The 16,891-nt window shown below is 44.1% G+C and overlaps 1 protein-coding gene across 2 annotated transcripts; it reads right to left on the bottom strand.

Moving 5' to 3' along the window:
* Positions 1 to 8,980: 8,980 nt before the first annotated feature.
* Positions 8,981 to 16,891, bottom strand: LOC140320019 (uncharacterized). 2 transcript variants are annotated; one of them, XM_072397780.1, is made up of 9 exons: positions 16,853 to 16,891; positions 11,092 to 11,139; positions 10,611 to 10,676; positions 10,451 to 10,498; positions 9,981 to 10,028; positions 9,708 to 9,888; positions 9,492 to 9,587; positions 9,323 to 9,400; positions 8,981 to 9,241 (listed from the first exon to the last, which is right to left on the bottom strand). In XM_072397780.1, the coding sequence occupies exons 1-9, from the start codon at positions 16,888 to 16,890 to the stop codon at positions 9,041 to 9,043; spliced, it is 804 nt and encodes a 267-aa protein (XP_072253881.1). In that variant the 5' UTR covers position 16,891; the 3' UTR covers positions 8,981 to 9,040. The 2 variants fall into 2 exon arrangements, with proteins under 2 accessions (XP_072253881.1, XP_072253882.1); XM_072397781.1 differs by lacking the exons at positions 11,092 to 11,139; positions 16,853 to 16,891 and adding an exon at positions 12,667 to 12,768.

Raw genomic sequence — 16,891 nt, 5'->3', positions numbered from 1 at the left:
CCTCCTCCATCATTTAAAGGATGCTCTGTGATTCTCAGGCCCTCCATCATTTAAAGGATGCTCTGTGATTCTCAGGCCCTCCTCCATCATTTAGAGGATGCTCTGTGATTCTCAGGCCCTCCTCCATCATTTAGAGGATGCTCTGTGATTCTCAGGCCCTCCTCCATCATTTAAAGGATGCTCTGTGATTCTCAGGCCCTCCTCCATCATTTAAAGGATGCTCTGTGATTCTCAGGCCCTCCTCCATCATTTAAAGGATGCTCTGTGATTCTCAGGCCCTCCTCCATCATTTAAAGGATGCTCTGTGATTCTCAGGCCCTCCTCCATCATTTAAAGGATGCTCTGTGATTCTCAGGCCCTCCTCCATCATTTAAAGGATGCTCTGTGATTCTCAGGCCCTCCTCCATCAGTTCAGACGCTGCTTCAGTTCATCACACAGAACCTTTTAATGTTGGACGGACACAGAGATGGGACAGGGAAGCAGATGGGGGAGATTCACTGCTTTTGATGTGAAGAACAGTTCTGGGGATTGTCCTGATGGCCTTTATTACAGCACTGATGATGATGAGCGGGAACATTTCTAAGTTTTGCCCCGAACCTGCTCAGTAACTCAGATTCAGTGAAACCAGTGAGCAGCAGAGAACGTGGAGTGATTTGTAGTCCTTCCTGAAACTTATTTTATTCTCTGTTATCACACCTAGAAACTTATTTTCATGGTCTCTTCCATCAGAAGTATCTGCACCTGTGGATTCTTCTTCAGCTCCTGAAAAACATCTGTTTGACTTAGATTTAAGGATCATTTGTTCTTATTTCTGAAGTGACCACCCTATCCAGTAGCTGCCCCAGATTCCCTTTAATGCATCAGATACCTTCCACATCTATTTGATTTAGATATTGATCAGTGATGGACCCAGCACAGACCCCTGGGGGGCGCCACATGTAAGTAAGATTCTCCCAACTTTAGAAACACTTTCCTTTCACCTCAGTAATACCACCCACCCCATTTCGGTTTATTGATTAATCTGTCCTGATTGATCTATCGAGACACGCCCACTGAGCGGTAAAAGCGTTCAACATGGCGGCCGCCGGTGGCTGACAGGTGAATATCGTCTTAGCGTTAGGTTCGTTGGTCTCACCGAGGATCTTTACGAGCTGCAGAGACGGTGAGCACCGCGGACATTAACATCTGGACGGAAACGGTGTCCCTGGTGTTCATGCTGTCCTGTTTGGTGGAAAATGAACGAAGCAAAGCCTGAAAGACAGAAAGTTTGGACCCTGCTCGAACTCCACAGCAGGAGAGAAGACCCCGATCAGAGGGGTAGGTACTAAAGTCGTCATTTATTCAGAGTTTCGTAATAAAAACTGGAGCAAGGATTAAGTTATAGTGCAGAATCCGCTCTGCAGCCCGTTTTATATGCATGTAAAATCGGCCACTTCTTCCCTTTCTGTCGTGCGTTTCTCATCAGCTTTCTCTCCCGAACATGACTGAACTTTGCCTTCAAAGGTAAAAAACTTTGGGAAACCATTGAACTTAAATTATGGGTCAAATTAGCCCCAGAAAGATGTTGAGCTTTTCAATAAATGTAATCGTAAATTAAGCTTTTTGACCCTGTGAAATAAATCGATCTGAGGAATTCAGATTTGCTCACGTGTAGAAAAGATATGTTTGTTAAAAATCTTTGAAACACAACGACGATACAAGCGCTTTTGTGAGCATTTATTCGCAGATTCAAAGCAGAAAACTACCTTTAAAAGTCAGTGCTGCCAATTTTGGGGCAGTTTTCACATTTCAATTTGATTGGACGATAAAAACTCAAACTGTCCAATCAGAGGGCAGATGGTCTCGTTGCCATAGTTCCCGAAGGTCCTCAATCATTATATTTATCATAAATATTTGTCTTGTTCTTTGCTTGAAACGAGTTGTTTCTGCATGGCGCCATTTTGTTACGGAGCAGAGAAGGAAGACTGTGAACCATGTTGAGAAAAGCATGTTCTCTAAAGTAATTTTATTATCCACAACTTCATCCTCGTCTGACCGGCTGCTGAACATCTGCTGCTGTTAGAGCGACATCTGTGCCTTAGACTGCTGTTTAAAGGCAGTAGGTGGCCGCATAGATGCCCGATCAAAACGTTGTGAAAGTAATTAAACCATCTGCAAAGCATTCTTGTTGCAGCTGGTGAAATGTGTCATTAATCTCATGTGAGATAAGTTTCTAAACTGTTGGACCCCGCTGTAAAACAGTCTAAAACGCTGCTGAACCCGCCTGAGTGAGTCCAGGCAGATTAGCCTGTCATCCATCTGTTCCTGTTCTTATTGAACTGTGACACACAGAAACAGCCCAAACTGTGTTGTTCAGGACTGTGTTAAGTTTTCTGCTGTTTGATTTGTTCGAACCAAAGTAAACGGCGAGTACTGACACCTTTCAGAGGGGGGGGGTTCTACTTTCATGTTCAGCAAAACCTTTTTATCCACTCCAGGTCCTCTGAGACTCGGGTCTTATGCAGGGTCTTCTGCTGGTCACTGCAGCCAACAGCAGAGCAACTTACATGCTTAGCGCCCAGATTCTCCATTCTGCCAACAGTTTTTCTCCTGCGAGGAATGAAATCTGGGCGCCTCACCTGATCTTTGCTGTTTTATCACCTGCAGGGCCTGGTGGGTGGAGACTGGGTGGAGACTGGGTGTTGGCCGCTGCTGGAGTTCAGATTCCGCTGCCCTTTCTACGTAGGAAGTGGAATCTGAACGCGGCGCCCAGACTAGAGACGAGAGAGTTCAAGTATTAGTGTAGAAGAGCTGGTTTTTGCCTCAGATGTCCCCTTTAAGAGGGAGAAGGGGATCATCTAAAGAAGTCATCTCAGTGTCTACTTCCTGGTTTGATGACAGCGGCTCCTCTGAAACGCTGGACTCAGCGGTCGAGCTTAACTGCAGCAGATCTTGAACGCCGGTCACAACGCCGTGGCGTCCAGCTCCATTCACATCAGTCGATAAGCACGAAGAACTGTTAACTAAACTGGAGAAACCACCAAAATGTTGGTGCCGCTTTGTTGATGGAAACCTGGCAGAACAACAGCTTCCTGAAAGGTTCCTGGTCTTTGAGGAAACCGTGAAGCAGGTCAGTTTTTATTAAAGTTATTTTTCACTGTTAGCTGAGCTGCTAAATGTTATAATTAGAGAAGGTTAACCGATAAAATGATTACTGTGGTTCTGTCCTCTCCACAGAAGTCTGTCTCAGTCCTGGGGCTGAACCAGGATGAAGGTTCATCACATCCAGGCCATCTTCTGCTGTCCTGGCTCAGCTAACCCTGGCAGCAGAGAGTTCACTAACTTATGCTTATATCTCAGGTTTGCTGCCCTCGCCATAATATTTATCGCCTCGTATATCTCCTTGAAGATGCTTCCCAATGAAAGAAAAGCCTGGTCTGCCCTGGACTCTGACACCTTTTCCCAGTTTACACACATTGGACTCTTTCTGCTGCGGTTACAGCAGGATTTATTGTTGGAGGCAGAGCTTTCACACAGATCTCTCACCTGGAGCCCTCACCTGCTCTGGGGCCGGTCACAGCAGCCTTTAGCAGCTCCAGCTGGTGTCTGCTTCCTCCAGATGTTGGATGTACAGATGCTGAACGGGATTCTGAAGCTAACTGAAGTCAAATGAAAGGATCGCTGTGTTCCCACAGCTATAAGCTGGTTGGTGGTTAGTGGTTCTTACTCAGTAAATGTCTGGATTTATTGTGGCTGCTTTGGATGCTTTGGGTTATTTTCTGTGATTTTAATTTAAATTTCTTCTGAAGCTTTTCCCGTAGATGTGAGCAACATGAACACAAAGAAAGGTTTGTTCAAATCTGTGATGGATTTATGGATCTTATTCATTTTACCATTAATGCTGTGTTATGATGACCTTTCACCCTGATGTTTGTGTTTCATCAGCATGACAGATGGAGACTTTCTACAACTTCCAGCCTGAGTCTCAGGCTTGAGCTGCTGTGCATGAGCTGATCAGAGCTGGGACTGATGCCAACGTGTCGTTCTTTAAGCAGCAGGATTGCACCCATAATGCCAAAAGAAGGTGTTCTGTGTTCGTTTCCAGTTGAACGGTTCGGGTCAGATGATCTTCTCATCCTGACCAGTGGTTCTGTGTCCCCACAAACCAGAACCAGTGCAGATCCAGCATCCAGGTCCATGCCAGCAGCACATCTGCAACAAAGCAGCTGAGGGATGGAGCCCTTCCAGTGAGGTATCTCCCAGGAGCTGCTGCATGCAACAGCTGCTCATTCACGCTGTCCAGAAGGAGGTTTTTAGGGGGAAATGTTTCCAAATGTTTGCAAAGGATGCCAACACTAAACTAGGAGCACAAACAGGAGAACATCGGGCCATGGAGCCCTCGGTGCCGACCAGAAGCAGCACTGCTGCAGGGTCCCTCCACACAAACCCAGCAGCAGCAGCCAGTTTTAATGTAGAAGCTCCTTCTGTTGCTGGGGTTACGGTCGCTGCTCCATCACTACGCCTCCCGTATGGGAGACTGCAGATGAACTCACTTTATCCTCTTATCCTGAGGAGGTAAGTGGTTATTTTTCATATTTCAGCGTCTTCTTCTGCTGTGAGCTGCAGCTCATTATTCAGCCCTTCTTTCTGTCTTCAGCTAGCGGCCCACAGACTCTACACCACAGATCTGAGCCAGTTAAATAACTTTTTCTAAAGAAGGCGCCTTGTGAAAAATGCTTAAACTCCAGAGGAGACCCTGCTGCAGGCAGAGAAGGAAGTTTATTAGAATAAATGGTTTTACCAAAGACAGCTTTACCTGAACTGCAGTCTGCAGAGCTGCAGCTGAAAGGAAACAGAAAGGCATTATGTTGGCTTTGTAATGATGTAATGAAGTCATTCTGAATATTACTGTGAACACATTCCAATGCAGCTTCAAAGCAGATTGTTACAGAAACCCATTAACAGCTAAAGCAAATTCTATATTGTGATCGGGCCGAGATCGATCAATGCAGCAAACATTAGTTACAGATTAGGTTTGTCAAAATATTAAAGCCTAAACTGATAACCTTCATTAGAAATATAACATCAGACAAAGAGTTGGCGTCTCAGATCCTTTTGTCCTGATGAATTACAGCAAAACATTTGGTTCTTTGCTTTTTGTAAGTTTGCAGAAATAATTCAGACTTCTTTCTGGATCTGTTGGAACAGTCGAGTTCACATCAGTTCTTCACTGTTTTAAATGTGTTTCTGGGCTGGTGAAACACATAATTAAATGCTTTTATCATTCAGGATCTTCCCCAAACCAACATGAACTCAACAAACAGCAATAAATGTGATCACAGCAACTCAAACGTCACAGATCAAATCAAAATGGTGCATCAGCTGTGTAGCCCTAAGGCTCAGTTTGTAGCTGCCATGCTAACTCAGTGGTTAGCTGCCATGCTAACTCAGTGGTTAGCCGCCATGCTAACTCAGTGGTTAGCCGCCGTGCTATCTCAGTGGTTAGCCGCCGTGCTATCTCAGTGGTTAGCCGCCGTGCTAACTCAGTGGTTAGCCGCCGTGCTAACTCAGTGGTTAGCTGCCGTGCTAACTCAGTGGTTATCTGCCGTGCTAACTCAATGGTTAGCCGCAATGCTAACTCAGTGGTTAGCCACCCTGCTAACTCAGTGGTTAGCCGCCATGCTAACTCAGTGGTTAGCCGCCATGCTATCTCAGTGGTTAGCCGCCATGCTATCTCAGTGGTTAGCCGCCATGCTATCTCAGTGGTTAGCCGCCATGCTATCTCAGTGGTTAGCCGCCGTGCTATCTCAGTGGTTATCTGCCGTGCTAACTCAGTGGTTAGCTGCCGTGCTAACTCAGTGGTTAGCTGCCGTGCTAACTCAGTGGTTATCTGCCGTGCTAACTCAATGGTTAGCCGCAATGCTAACTCAGTGGTTAGCCACCCTGCTAACTCAGTGGTTAGCCGCCACGCTAACTCAGTGGTTAGCCGCCATGCTATCTCAGTGGTTAGCCGCCATGCTATCTCAGTGGTTAGCCGCCGTGCTATCTCAGTGGTTAGCCGCCGTGCTATCTCAGTGGTTATCTGCCGTGCTAACTCAGTGGTTAGCCGCCATGCTAACCCAGTGGTTAGCCGCCATGCTAACTCAGTGGTTAGCTGCCATGCTAACTCAGTGCTGTCTCTCTTTAAGCAGTCTCAGCTTTCTGCTGTACTCCTGCTGAAGAGAGACAGGCTTCTTGTTGCTGATGGGCGTTCAGGACGTGGAGGGAGCTGTGTGGCGGCGTGATGACGTGTGCAAAATGACTCGGAGCAAAGTGTGGAGACGTGAACACTTTGTAACGACAGCTTCATAGTTACTGAGAGCGACAGTCAGTTGATTTATTTACGAATGAATGAACGAAGAAATAAAGCAGGAAGAATTTTATCCTGGAAAACCTGAAACATTGAGAGAGCGACATGGAGAAAAGTGAGTGAAGCTGCAGAACAAGCAGGTAAGTTATGAACCTGTGTTTCTGTTCCTGGATTTCAGCTTTCAGTAGTTCTTTACTACACAGACCAACTTAGTACGAGTGTTACCTCAGTTAGCCAGCCTACTGATTCAGTTACATTTAGCAGGACAAATGTAAATGTTCTCTGCATGTTCCTCACAGAAGGAAACCTTTTCCCCTTTTACATGTGCTGCCTCCAGGTTTTTATACAGGGAATTAACAAGTAAATGATTTATTCAAAGCACAGAGGCAGCAGCCCGATGAAATGTTAGTGAAGCACAGATTTAAGTCATTTAGCTCAGCCCTCACCAGTTTGTTGGTGAACACAACACATATTTGCATTTTGTTGTCTACTATCTTTAGTTTTTGACCACTACAAGCTAAAGGGAAATGATAAAACGAGGTAAGGCTGCTCCTGGTGGGGGGAACTACCCCTGATGCTTGGTCACCTCGATACAGTCCAGGGAACTTTCAGACTTGGCTGAATCCTTTTAAAAATGAATACACATGAAAGATTAGAGATTTCTGTAGCTTGTTTGTCAGATGCAAGGCAGTCCGTGTTGAGGGTGGATATTAATGTTTAGAATGGTATCTGTGAAGGGAACCACTGACCCGGGGGAATTCCTCGTTGCAAATTACTGCAAAAACATTTGTTGCTGAATTTGCTGAAATATCGTGAGACCGACCCTCTGATTGGACAGAATTCTCACTCATAATTAACGGAGTACTGAGTTTTAAAAGCAGTTTTATGCTTCCTATGTGTGAACAGTTTCTGGGGCTAATTTGAGCCCACAGTAAACCTTTTGATCAATATTATAAAGGTAGATTAAACACACAGACGCCCTGTTCCTCCACACAAACAAACCAAAACACTGTTTGAGCCCTAACCCACCAGGAAGAGGACTGGGTGCATGTGGGGGAGAATAAGAATCATGTTGGGCTACGTTCACACTGCAGGTCTTAAAGGGGAACTCCGGTGTTTTTAAACCTCATTTCTGGCATGAAATACGTTCATCTGCTCACAGAACAGTTTGGTGAAAGTCGGCGTCCTTCTGAAGATATTTAGATAACTGGAGATCCATATAACGGAGTGAACGGGGCTTAGAGGATGCAGCCTCTAAATAAGGCTGTATCTGTCTTTATTTCACCAATACTTTAAGAAGAATGAATGAATGAACGTGTGCTATAGCTCTGTTAGCTCATAGCTCTGTTAGCTCATAGCTGCTGTTAGCTCATAGCTTTGTTAGCTCAGAGCTCTGTTAGCTCAGAGCTCTGTTAGCTCTGTTAGCTCATAGCTGCTGTTAGCTCATAGCTCTGTTAGCTCATAGCTCTGTTAGCTCATAGCTGCTGTTAGCTCATAGCTGCTGTTAGCTCAGAGCTCTGTTAGCTCATAGCTCTGTTAGCTCATAGCTGCTGTTAGCTCATAGCTCTGTTAGCTCATAGCTCTGTTAGCTCATAGCTCTGTTAGCTCATAGCTCTGTTAGCTCATAGCTGCTGTTAGCTCATAGCTGCTGTTAGCTCAGAGCTCTGTTAGCTCATAGCTCTGTTAGCTCAGAGCTCTGTTAGCTCATAGCTCTGTTAGCTCATAGCTGCTGTTAGCTCATAGCTCTGTTAGCTCATAGCTCTGTTAGCTCATAGCTCTGTTAGCTCATAGCTCTGTTAGCTCATAGCTGCTGTTAGCTCATAGCTCTGTTAGCTCATAGCTGCTGTGTTGTTGTTATTGGCAGCTATCGGGGGGCTTATAGAGGGCTTTCTACACACTCATCTACTGGGATGATGTCATCAAAGCGCGCTCACAAAAGTGTCTCAATGTCTCTGTATGAGTTCACAGATGTTCATATAAATACAAATGTTTTCTACACATGCACAAATTTCTCAGAAAAAATTATTTATTGACAAGGTCACAAATTTTAACCTTTACAAAGCACTGCTTGAGCAACCAGCAGGAAGAGGACTGGGTGCATGTGGGGGAGAATAAGTGGACCCGAAGAAGCAGCCAAACTTTCAGTAAAAGTCCAGTTTGACCCTGATTTCAGGTTGCGATGTTTCCAACGATCCAACAAACAGGTGGTGAACACCAGCTGGTTCACCAATGACCCCCATTTACCAACAAGTATAATCACATGGTTCACAGATCAAAGGTTCTGCCTGAGTGGGTTCCGCTAAAGGGAGGATACCTTGGAGAATAACTAAGAGAAGTCAGGCTGAAATTGATAATGAACCTCTGTGCTCCATATTTGATCCTGCAAATTTAAATAAGACAATCTGTAAAATCTGCGTCAAACGCAAGGAATTTAAGGGCTCACCTGGCAAGCAACCATCCAACCAGACGTTTGATTTGTTGAGTAATAGAAAAATGAGGATTAACAATGCCACGATCATTTTGAATAAACAGTTTTTTAAACTGCATATTAAGAACATTGACACCAAAGTCTGCATATATTCTACGGGTCACATGATCCGCTGTCTTTTCAACAGAATATTAAGGAAAAGAACAAAAGATCAAATATCCCAACAGCGTACTAAAGCTCTAAAAACAGACAGATTCTCTCCTCATTCCTCAGTCTGCTTCGTCTACATGGCAGAAGAAGGTTTGATGTCTCGAGGAAAAATGTCCCAAGGATCCATCCCCGGAGCGAGATTCTTCCAGTCGGGCTGAAGAGGAGGATTGTTTAAAGCCATCAAGCAGCCCAACCAGAAGCACTGTGAGGTCAGAGGTCTCAGAGTCACCATCACATCCTTTGAGTACTGACCTCCATGTTCGGGGACATGAGTCTGTGGAGGAATGGTTCAGTGTTCAGTTCATTGTTCAGCCTGAAGTTTGGTTCCTTTAGCTGTAACATGTGCCTCACATACCTGTAGAAGGTCTTCTTTGGTGCTGTGGTACAGAGCCATCTGCAGATTCTGAATGGTTAGCTGTCTGTACTCTTTAACCTGGGACACAGGAAACATGCAGGTTACAGACGTCTAATAACACAATCTGCTTTAATGATCCAGTTCAGACAACAGTCCTACAGCACAGAACCTTCTGAGGTCCACTGTTGGAGTCGGTCAGTCCAAACGCCTCTTCTATCTGCTTCTTCTTTTTCTTCATTTCCTCTGTTGCATCTTCAAAGGTTTTCTGGAAGGATCAGTTTCAAGCTTTATACCAAAGATCCACACTCACTGGAATTCAAAGTTGAACTTGGACAGGAAGTCGAGGAATGAACCGAGTGCCGTTGCTTCAACAGTGTTACTGTACCTGAAGCAGAGCTTGGGCTGACTGTGGGTTCATTTCAGTGGCCTTCAGATCATCCTTGATCTGAGGCCACTGCAGCAGTTTCAGCCTGTCGTACATCTCTGTCAGTCTGGTTTTACTGACTGGGCTGTTAATGCTCTCAGTGTCTGCAGCTTTTATTGAAACAGCCACATCTGCTGCCAGTCTGTCCAGATAGAAAATATAAAACATGACAGTGGAGACACTTTGCATGTGACAAACTGCTTTTTTCGCCCCAGATATCTGTACGTAGATTACCTCTCTTTGAGTGATTTCAGTTCTTCCTCTTTTCGTTTCACAGCAGACCTGGAAGGGAGATGCAGAGTGTGAAGTAGCTTTAGCTGTAAGTAGCTGTCAGACCAGCCTGCTCGGTTATCCTAACAATGAGACGGGCTCCAGGTTGTGGTGGCCACACCTCAGTTAAAGGCTGAACACAGACCCCTATTCTCTCCCTGTTAGTGCCTCAGAAACGAACGGCTGCTGCTTGGAGCAGTCTCAAAAATACGTAGAACAGTGAGTAAAAAATGACGAGAAAAGGGAGGAGAGTTAAAAAGAAAATGTAGGACAGAGTAGTAACATGTTCAGTGGTTACAGTGAGTCGTCTTGAACAGGAGTCTTTGTTCAGTGAATTGATGGCTGCTGCATCAGTTGCTTTATGGAGCTCTTATTGTATCCACACACTGTTCAGCTTCCTGTCTCACTGAAATAAACTTCACAATAACATTTACCTTTCTTCTTGAAGTTTGTTCTTGTAGAAAGTCTCCATCTCAGTCATGCTTTTGGAATATAAACATCATGGTGAAATGCCATCATAACGCAGCATTAATGGTAAAATGAGTCAGATGGCTGGCTGTAAGATCCATAAATCCATCATAGATTTGAACAAACCTTTCTTTGTGTTCACGTTCATGTTGTTCACATCTACGGCAACTGGATTTCATACCTGAATCAAGTCTTTGGAAGAGAAAAAGACAAACATTTGAAATGACTTTGCTGGAGTTTGAAAACATTTTTCCATCACCTTTACATTCAGGAACATGCTGAACAGCATCTATACATTCAGCTGCAATGGAGTAACTAAAAACCAGCTGAGGTTGGTGGGATGTATCCAAGCAGACCTTTTATACCTTCTCAGTCAACTTATTTCTTTTTTTATTGGGAACACCCAAAAATACTTTAAAAATAGGGCTTGAAAGAAGAGCTTTATTTGTGTTTCATGTGGAAAACCAGCTGAGACCAGAAGCTGCATATTTTACAGTTATATGTGACATGATGAATGAAGTTGGAAAGATCTCTGGAATGATCATCAAATCAAATATAGATACTGTGATTTGGACTATGTTGTTTCTACTGTTTGATTATACAGTACCTCTGTCTGAGGGACTTCAGTTCTTCTTCTTTTTGTTTTAGAGCAGAACTGTGGAAAGAAATGTCTGTCAAAAAGCTTCAACAAATACTGATTATACAACATGGCAAATCAACAGATGAGTTATTATCAGCACATCTTTTTTCTTTTCCCCACTGTATAATCACCACCTTAATGTGGGCTTTGAGCACCCCCAACATCCTGAGCGCTGGGCTGTCAGGGACGTTGGCCCCTGCTGGGGCGTTCCAGGATAATTTGGTCTCACGGAAGGGATCAGACTAAAAGGGATTCAAAGGCCTTGATGGAGTGGCCCCAGACTTCTAAAGTCACCTCGCCGGAACCAGGCCTGGTTAATGTATAAATATCAATATAAACATTAATTCCTTATCTCTTGCTCCATCAAAGGTTGCTAAAAACTTGGGTGTCATGATTGATGACCAACTAACCTTCAAAGATCACGTTACCTCGGTTGCTCGTTCGTGCCGCTTTGCATTACTAAACATAAGAAAGATCAGACCATACCTAACCCAACATGCCCCCCAGCTCCTGGTGCAGGCCATGGTCAACTCCCGCCTTGACTACAGCAACGCTCTCCTAACTGGTCTCCTAACTGCTCTCCTAACTGATCTCCTAACTGGTCTCCTAACTGGTCTCCTAACTGGTCTCCAGCCTGTGCTGTGAAACCTCTGCAGATGGTCCAGAACGCGGCGGTGCGTCTGGTCTTGGATCAGCCTAAAAGAACACGTCCCCCCTCTGTTCATTTTGCTCCTCTGGCTGCCCTTAGCCGCCCGCATCAGATCCAAGTCCCTGATGTTAGCTACAAAGAGCTTAATAGAACGGCTCCATCTACTTGAATGCTCTTGCAAAGGCTTCTGTCCCAACTGGGTCCCTCCGTTGGTCCCAGGATTGTTACCCGGAAGTCGAAGGAGACGATGTTACTGTTGTTGTCGCCATCTTTCTGAATGCCTGAGTTTGTTGTTGTTGGTGGTGAAGACGTCAACAGGAAGTGGCTCTATTAGCGATAGCTGAAATGGGGACAGCGCCACCTATCGTACCGGGGTATGACATGCTTTGTGCCAGTGATTCCATTCATTCACCGCCATATATCCGAGGATAGTTACCCTCAGATAAGGACCCAACTGTAGCTGTAATCCAGTTAATCTCATCATGGAGACCCCCTGACTTTCTCCGCTAACATGTTGCATTATTCAACAGTGGTGTTGCATCCCACTCTGTAGGGGGAGCCAGAGAGCAGAAAATGTCAGATTCTGTTATTACTTTAAGTTTACTTTACGACTTTAACTTTAAGCTACTTTAAGTTGCACACTTTCTAGGTCTGCTGATCTGAGCGTTATTCAGGAAGGAGTTGCTGCAGGGCTTCAGTATTTGGTTCCTTTGTGTTGTACAGCTCTTAGTGTTGCCTCAATGAAGTCAAGGATGAGGAAGTAAAGTCTGTTTAGCTCAGCTGATCTGTTAGAAACATTAATAATACAACACATGTTCATTATTATTAATATTCTAATGGACCTTCTGATTCAGGGTTTAGTTGTTCCAGATCAACAGTCACAGTGGACTTACCTTTGTCCTTCCACATTTGAGCATGTACCGCTCTGTTCTTCGACCGATTTCACTTCATTGTCTTTTTGTTCCTCAGCAGAACTGGAGAAGAATGCACCTCGTTAAAAGTCTCACATCATAATTCAATATTAACATTAAGCACTAATAGATTTAAAGCTTAGATCGGTGTTAAAGCAAGTTGAACACAATGGTTAGTGATTGTATTGGTACCAACACATCTTCATTCAATCATTTTAGACTATTTTAGTGGAGTCAGTTTGGGTCTGCATGGTGCTGCAGCAGGGACCTTTCTGTCTGAAGGTTGCAGTGACCATGAATGCAGTGGAAAACTGAGATATTTCCTGTCTATCTGCCGTCATTAGTCTGTCTTTTATGGTCCAATGACTGTCCATAACATTAGCTCCATGGCAACCTGATCTCATGACAGAACTTCCAGTTGAACTCCTTTCATCTCCAGAAATGCTCTGATGACTCTGCAGTGGTTGGATGTATCAGTGATGGACGAGAGGCTGAGCGCAGGGAACTGATCGATCACTTTTTGTGGCATAGTGTGGGAACAATCGCCTTATCTTGAATGAGAACAAAATAAAGGAGATGATTGTGGATTTTAGGAGGACCAGGAAAAAGCCAAACACTATTCCCATCTTTGGAGAAGATGTGACGGTGGTGGAGGACGACAGTTACCTGAGTGCTCACCAGGACGACCGACTGGGCTTTAAATGGAACACTGAGGCTGTCTACAAGGAGGAACATAACAGACTGTACTCCTTAAGGAAGCCCTGGTCTCTCACTCAGTGGGGTTACATGAGTGCCATCAGATTTGATTAATGACTAATTTACAATAAGACGGAGTCATTCAGTTCATGTAGACACCTTAATCTGACAGAAAACGGATCGGGTTACTCGCGATCGGATTAAGATCCCGAGATAACTCGATCCAAACGTGCGTGGAGACGGCAGAAGCACGCTGTGGATGGGATCGAGCGTTCTGCACATGCTCGAGATTAATTTCCCAGGATTGTTACCCGGAAGTCGAAGGAGACGATGTTACTGTTGTTGTCACCATCTTTCTGAATGCCTGAGTTTGTTGCTGTTGGTGGTGAAGACGTCAACAGGAAGTGGTTCTATTAGCGATAGCTGAAATGGGGACAGCGCCACCTATGGTACCGGGGTATGACATGCTTTGTGCCAGTGATTCCATTCATTCTCCGCCATATATCCGAGGATAATTACCCTCAGATAAGGACCCAACTGTAGCTGTAATCCAGTTAATCTCATCATGGAGACCCCCTGACTGTCTCCGCTAACATGTTGCATTATTCAACAGTGGTGTTGCATCCCACTCTGTAGGGGGAGCCAGAGAGCAGAAAATGTCAGATTCTGTTATTACTTTAAGTTTACGACTTTAACTTTAAGCTACTCTAAGTTGCACACTTTCTAGGTCTGCTGATCTGAGCGTTATTCAGGAAGGAGTTGCTGCAGGGCTTCAGTATTTGGTTCCTTTGTGTTGTACAGCTCTTAGTGTTGCCTCAATGAAGTCAAGGATGAGGAAGTAAAGTCAGTTTAGCTCAACTGATCTGTTAGAAACATGTTAATAATTCAACACATGTAATTATTATTAATATTCTAATGGACCTTCTGATTCAGGGTTTAGTTGTTCCAGATCAACAGTCACAGTGGACTTACCTTTGTCCTTCCACATTTGAGCATGTACCGCTCTGTTCTTCGACCGATTTCACTTCATTGTCTTTTTGTTCCTCAGCAGAACTGGAGAAGAATGCACCTCGTTAAAAGTCTCACATCATAATTCAATATTAACATTAAGCACTAATAGATTTAAAGCTTAGATCGGTGTTAAAGCAAGTTGAACACAATGGTTAGTGATTGTATTGGTACCAACACATCTTCATTCAATCATTTTAGACTATTTTAGTGGAGTCAGTTTGGGTCTGCATGGTGCTGCAGCAGGGACCTTTCTGTCTGAAGGTTGCAGTGACCATGAATGCAGTGGAAAACTGAGATATTTCCTGTCTATCTGCCCTCATTAGTCTGTCTTTTATGGTCCAATGACTGTCCATAACATTAGCTCCATGGCAACCTGATCTCATGACAGAACTTCCAGTTGAACTCCTTTCATCTCCAGAAATGCTCTGATGACTCTGCAGTGGTTGGATGTATCAGTGATGGACGAGAGGCTGAGCGCAGGGAACTGATCGATCACTTTTTGTGGCATAGTGTGGGAACAATCGCCTTATCTTGAATGAGAACAAAATAAAGGAGATGATTGTGGATTTTAGGAGGACCAGGAAAAAGCCAAACACTATTCCCATCTTTGGAGAAGATGTGACGGTGGTGGAGGACGACAGTTACCTGAGTGCTCACCAGGACGACCGACTGGGCTTTAAATGGAACACTGAGGCTGTCTACAAGGAGGAACATAACAGACTGTACTCCTTAAGGAAGCCCTGGTCTCTCACTCAGTGGGGTTACATGAGTGCCATCAGATTTGATTAATGACTAATTTACAATAAGACGGAGTCATTCAGTTCATGTAGACACCTTAATCTGACAGAAAACGGATCGGGTTACTCGCGATCGGATTAAGATCCCGAGATAACTCGATCCAAACGTGCGTGGAGACGGCAGAAGCACGCTGTGGATGGGATCGAGCGTTCTGCACATGCTCGAGATTAATTTCCCAGGATTGTTACCCGGAAGTCGAAGGAGACGATGTTACTGTTGTTGTCACCATCTTTCTGAATGCCTGAGTTTGTTGCTGTTGGTGGTGAAGACGTCAACAGGAAGTGGCTCTATTAGCGATAGCTGAAATGGGGACAGCGCCACCTATGGTACCGGGGTATGACATGCTTTGTGCCAGTGATTCCATTCATTCTCCGCCATATATCCAAGGATAATTACCCTCAGATAAGGACCCAACTGTAGCTGTAATCCAGTTAATCTCATCATGGAGACCCCCTGACTGTCTCCGCTAACATGTTGCATTATTCAACAGTGGTGTTGCATCCCACTCTGTAGGGGGAGCCAGAGAGCAGAAAATGTCAGATTCTGTTATTACTTTAAGTTTACGACTTTAACTTTAAGCTACTCTAAGTTGCACACTTTCTAGGTCTGCTGATCTGAGCGTTATTCAGGAAGGAGTTGCTGCAGGGCTTCAGTATTTGGTTCCTTTGTGTTGTACAGCTCTTAGTGTTGCCTCAATGAAGTCAAGGATGAGGAAGTAAAGTCAGTTTAGCTCAACTGATCTGTTAGAAACATGTTAATAATTCAACACATGTAATTATTATTAATATTCTAATGGACCTTCTGATTCAGGGTTTAGTTGTTCCAGATCAACAGTCACAGTGGACTTACCTTTGTCCTTCCACATTTGAGCATGTACCGCTCTGTTCTTCGACCGATTTCACTTCATTGTCTTTTTGTTCCTCAGCAGAACTGGAGAAGAATGCACCTCGTTAAAAGTCTCACATCATAATTCAATATTAACATTAAGCACTAATAGATTTAAAGCTTAGATCGGTGTTAAAGCAAGTTGAACACAATGAATAGTGATTGTATTGGTACCAACACATCTTCATTCAATCATTTTAGACTATTTTAGTGGAGTCGGTTTGGGTCTGCATGGTGCTGCAGCAGGGACCTTTCTGTCTGAAGGTTGCAGTGACCATGAATGCAGTGGAAAACTGAGATATTTCCTGTCTATCTGCCCTCATTATCTTCTTCTCAATGGCGTTGGTTCAGCTGGACGTCGCTCCTTTAGTGTTTCTTTGAACTTTGTTATTTGAATAGTTAATTATTATTATTACTTGTGCTTTTTCGGAACAACCACAAACTGCCTTAACGTTGTGATCGGACCATGTTTTGTCGCCCTTCTCCGCGTTCTTCTGTTTCTTGGCTGCACTCTCACATCCTGGACTATAGCATGGATACAGTTTGGTGCAGGGAGACAGAGACCTTTTCCAAAAGAGTGAGAGGTGGTGCAATTCTGGTAATCGCTTTCCTCGATTATTAGTTAATTTTTATTATGATTGTCTACTAAATGCTACTTTTAATGTGTTCCCAGCTCATCCTCAGACAGATCACGTTTAACTCTTCCTGAATGAAAAACGATTCAAGTTAACCTTTAATTCTTGATTTATTCAGTAAGAATTTATTTGAAAATACTTACTTTGTCTCTTTGGATCTTTCTTCAGTGGACGTGTCCATT

This window comes from Leuresthes tenuis, unplaced genomic scaffold (assembly GCF_036924035.1).
Source record: "Leuresthes tenuis unplaced genomic scaffold, fLeuTen1.0.hap1 SCAF_12, whole genome shotgun sequence".
Taxonomy (NCBI): domain Eukaryota; kingdom Metazoa; phylum Chordata; class Actinopteri; order Atheriniformes; family Atherinopsidae; genus Leuresthes; species Leuresthes tenuis.
The sequence above is the reverse complement of the archived record's forward strand: the minus strand, read 5'-3'. Positions and strand labels throughout refer to the sequence as shown.

Excerpts from the sequence above, each read along its gene's own strand:
- LOC140320019 (XM_072397780.1), bottom strand. The coding sequence starts at position 16,890 with ATGGACACGTCCACTGAAGAAAGATCCAAAGAGACAAA. Across the intron at positions 9,889-9,980 it reads CTGAAATCACTCAAAGAGAG|ACTGGCAGCAGATGTGGCTG; the intron begins GTAATCTACGTA and ends CTATCTGGACAG. Across the intron at positions 9,401-9,491 it reads CCAACAGTGGACCTCAGAAG|GTTAAAGAGTACAGACAGCT; the intron begins GTTCTGTGCTGT and ends CCTGTGTCCCAG.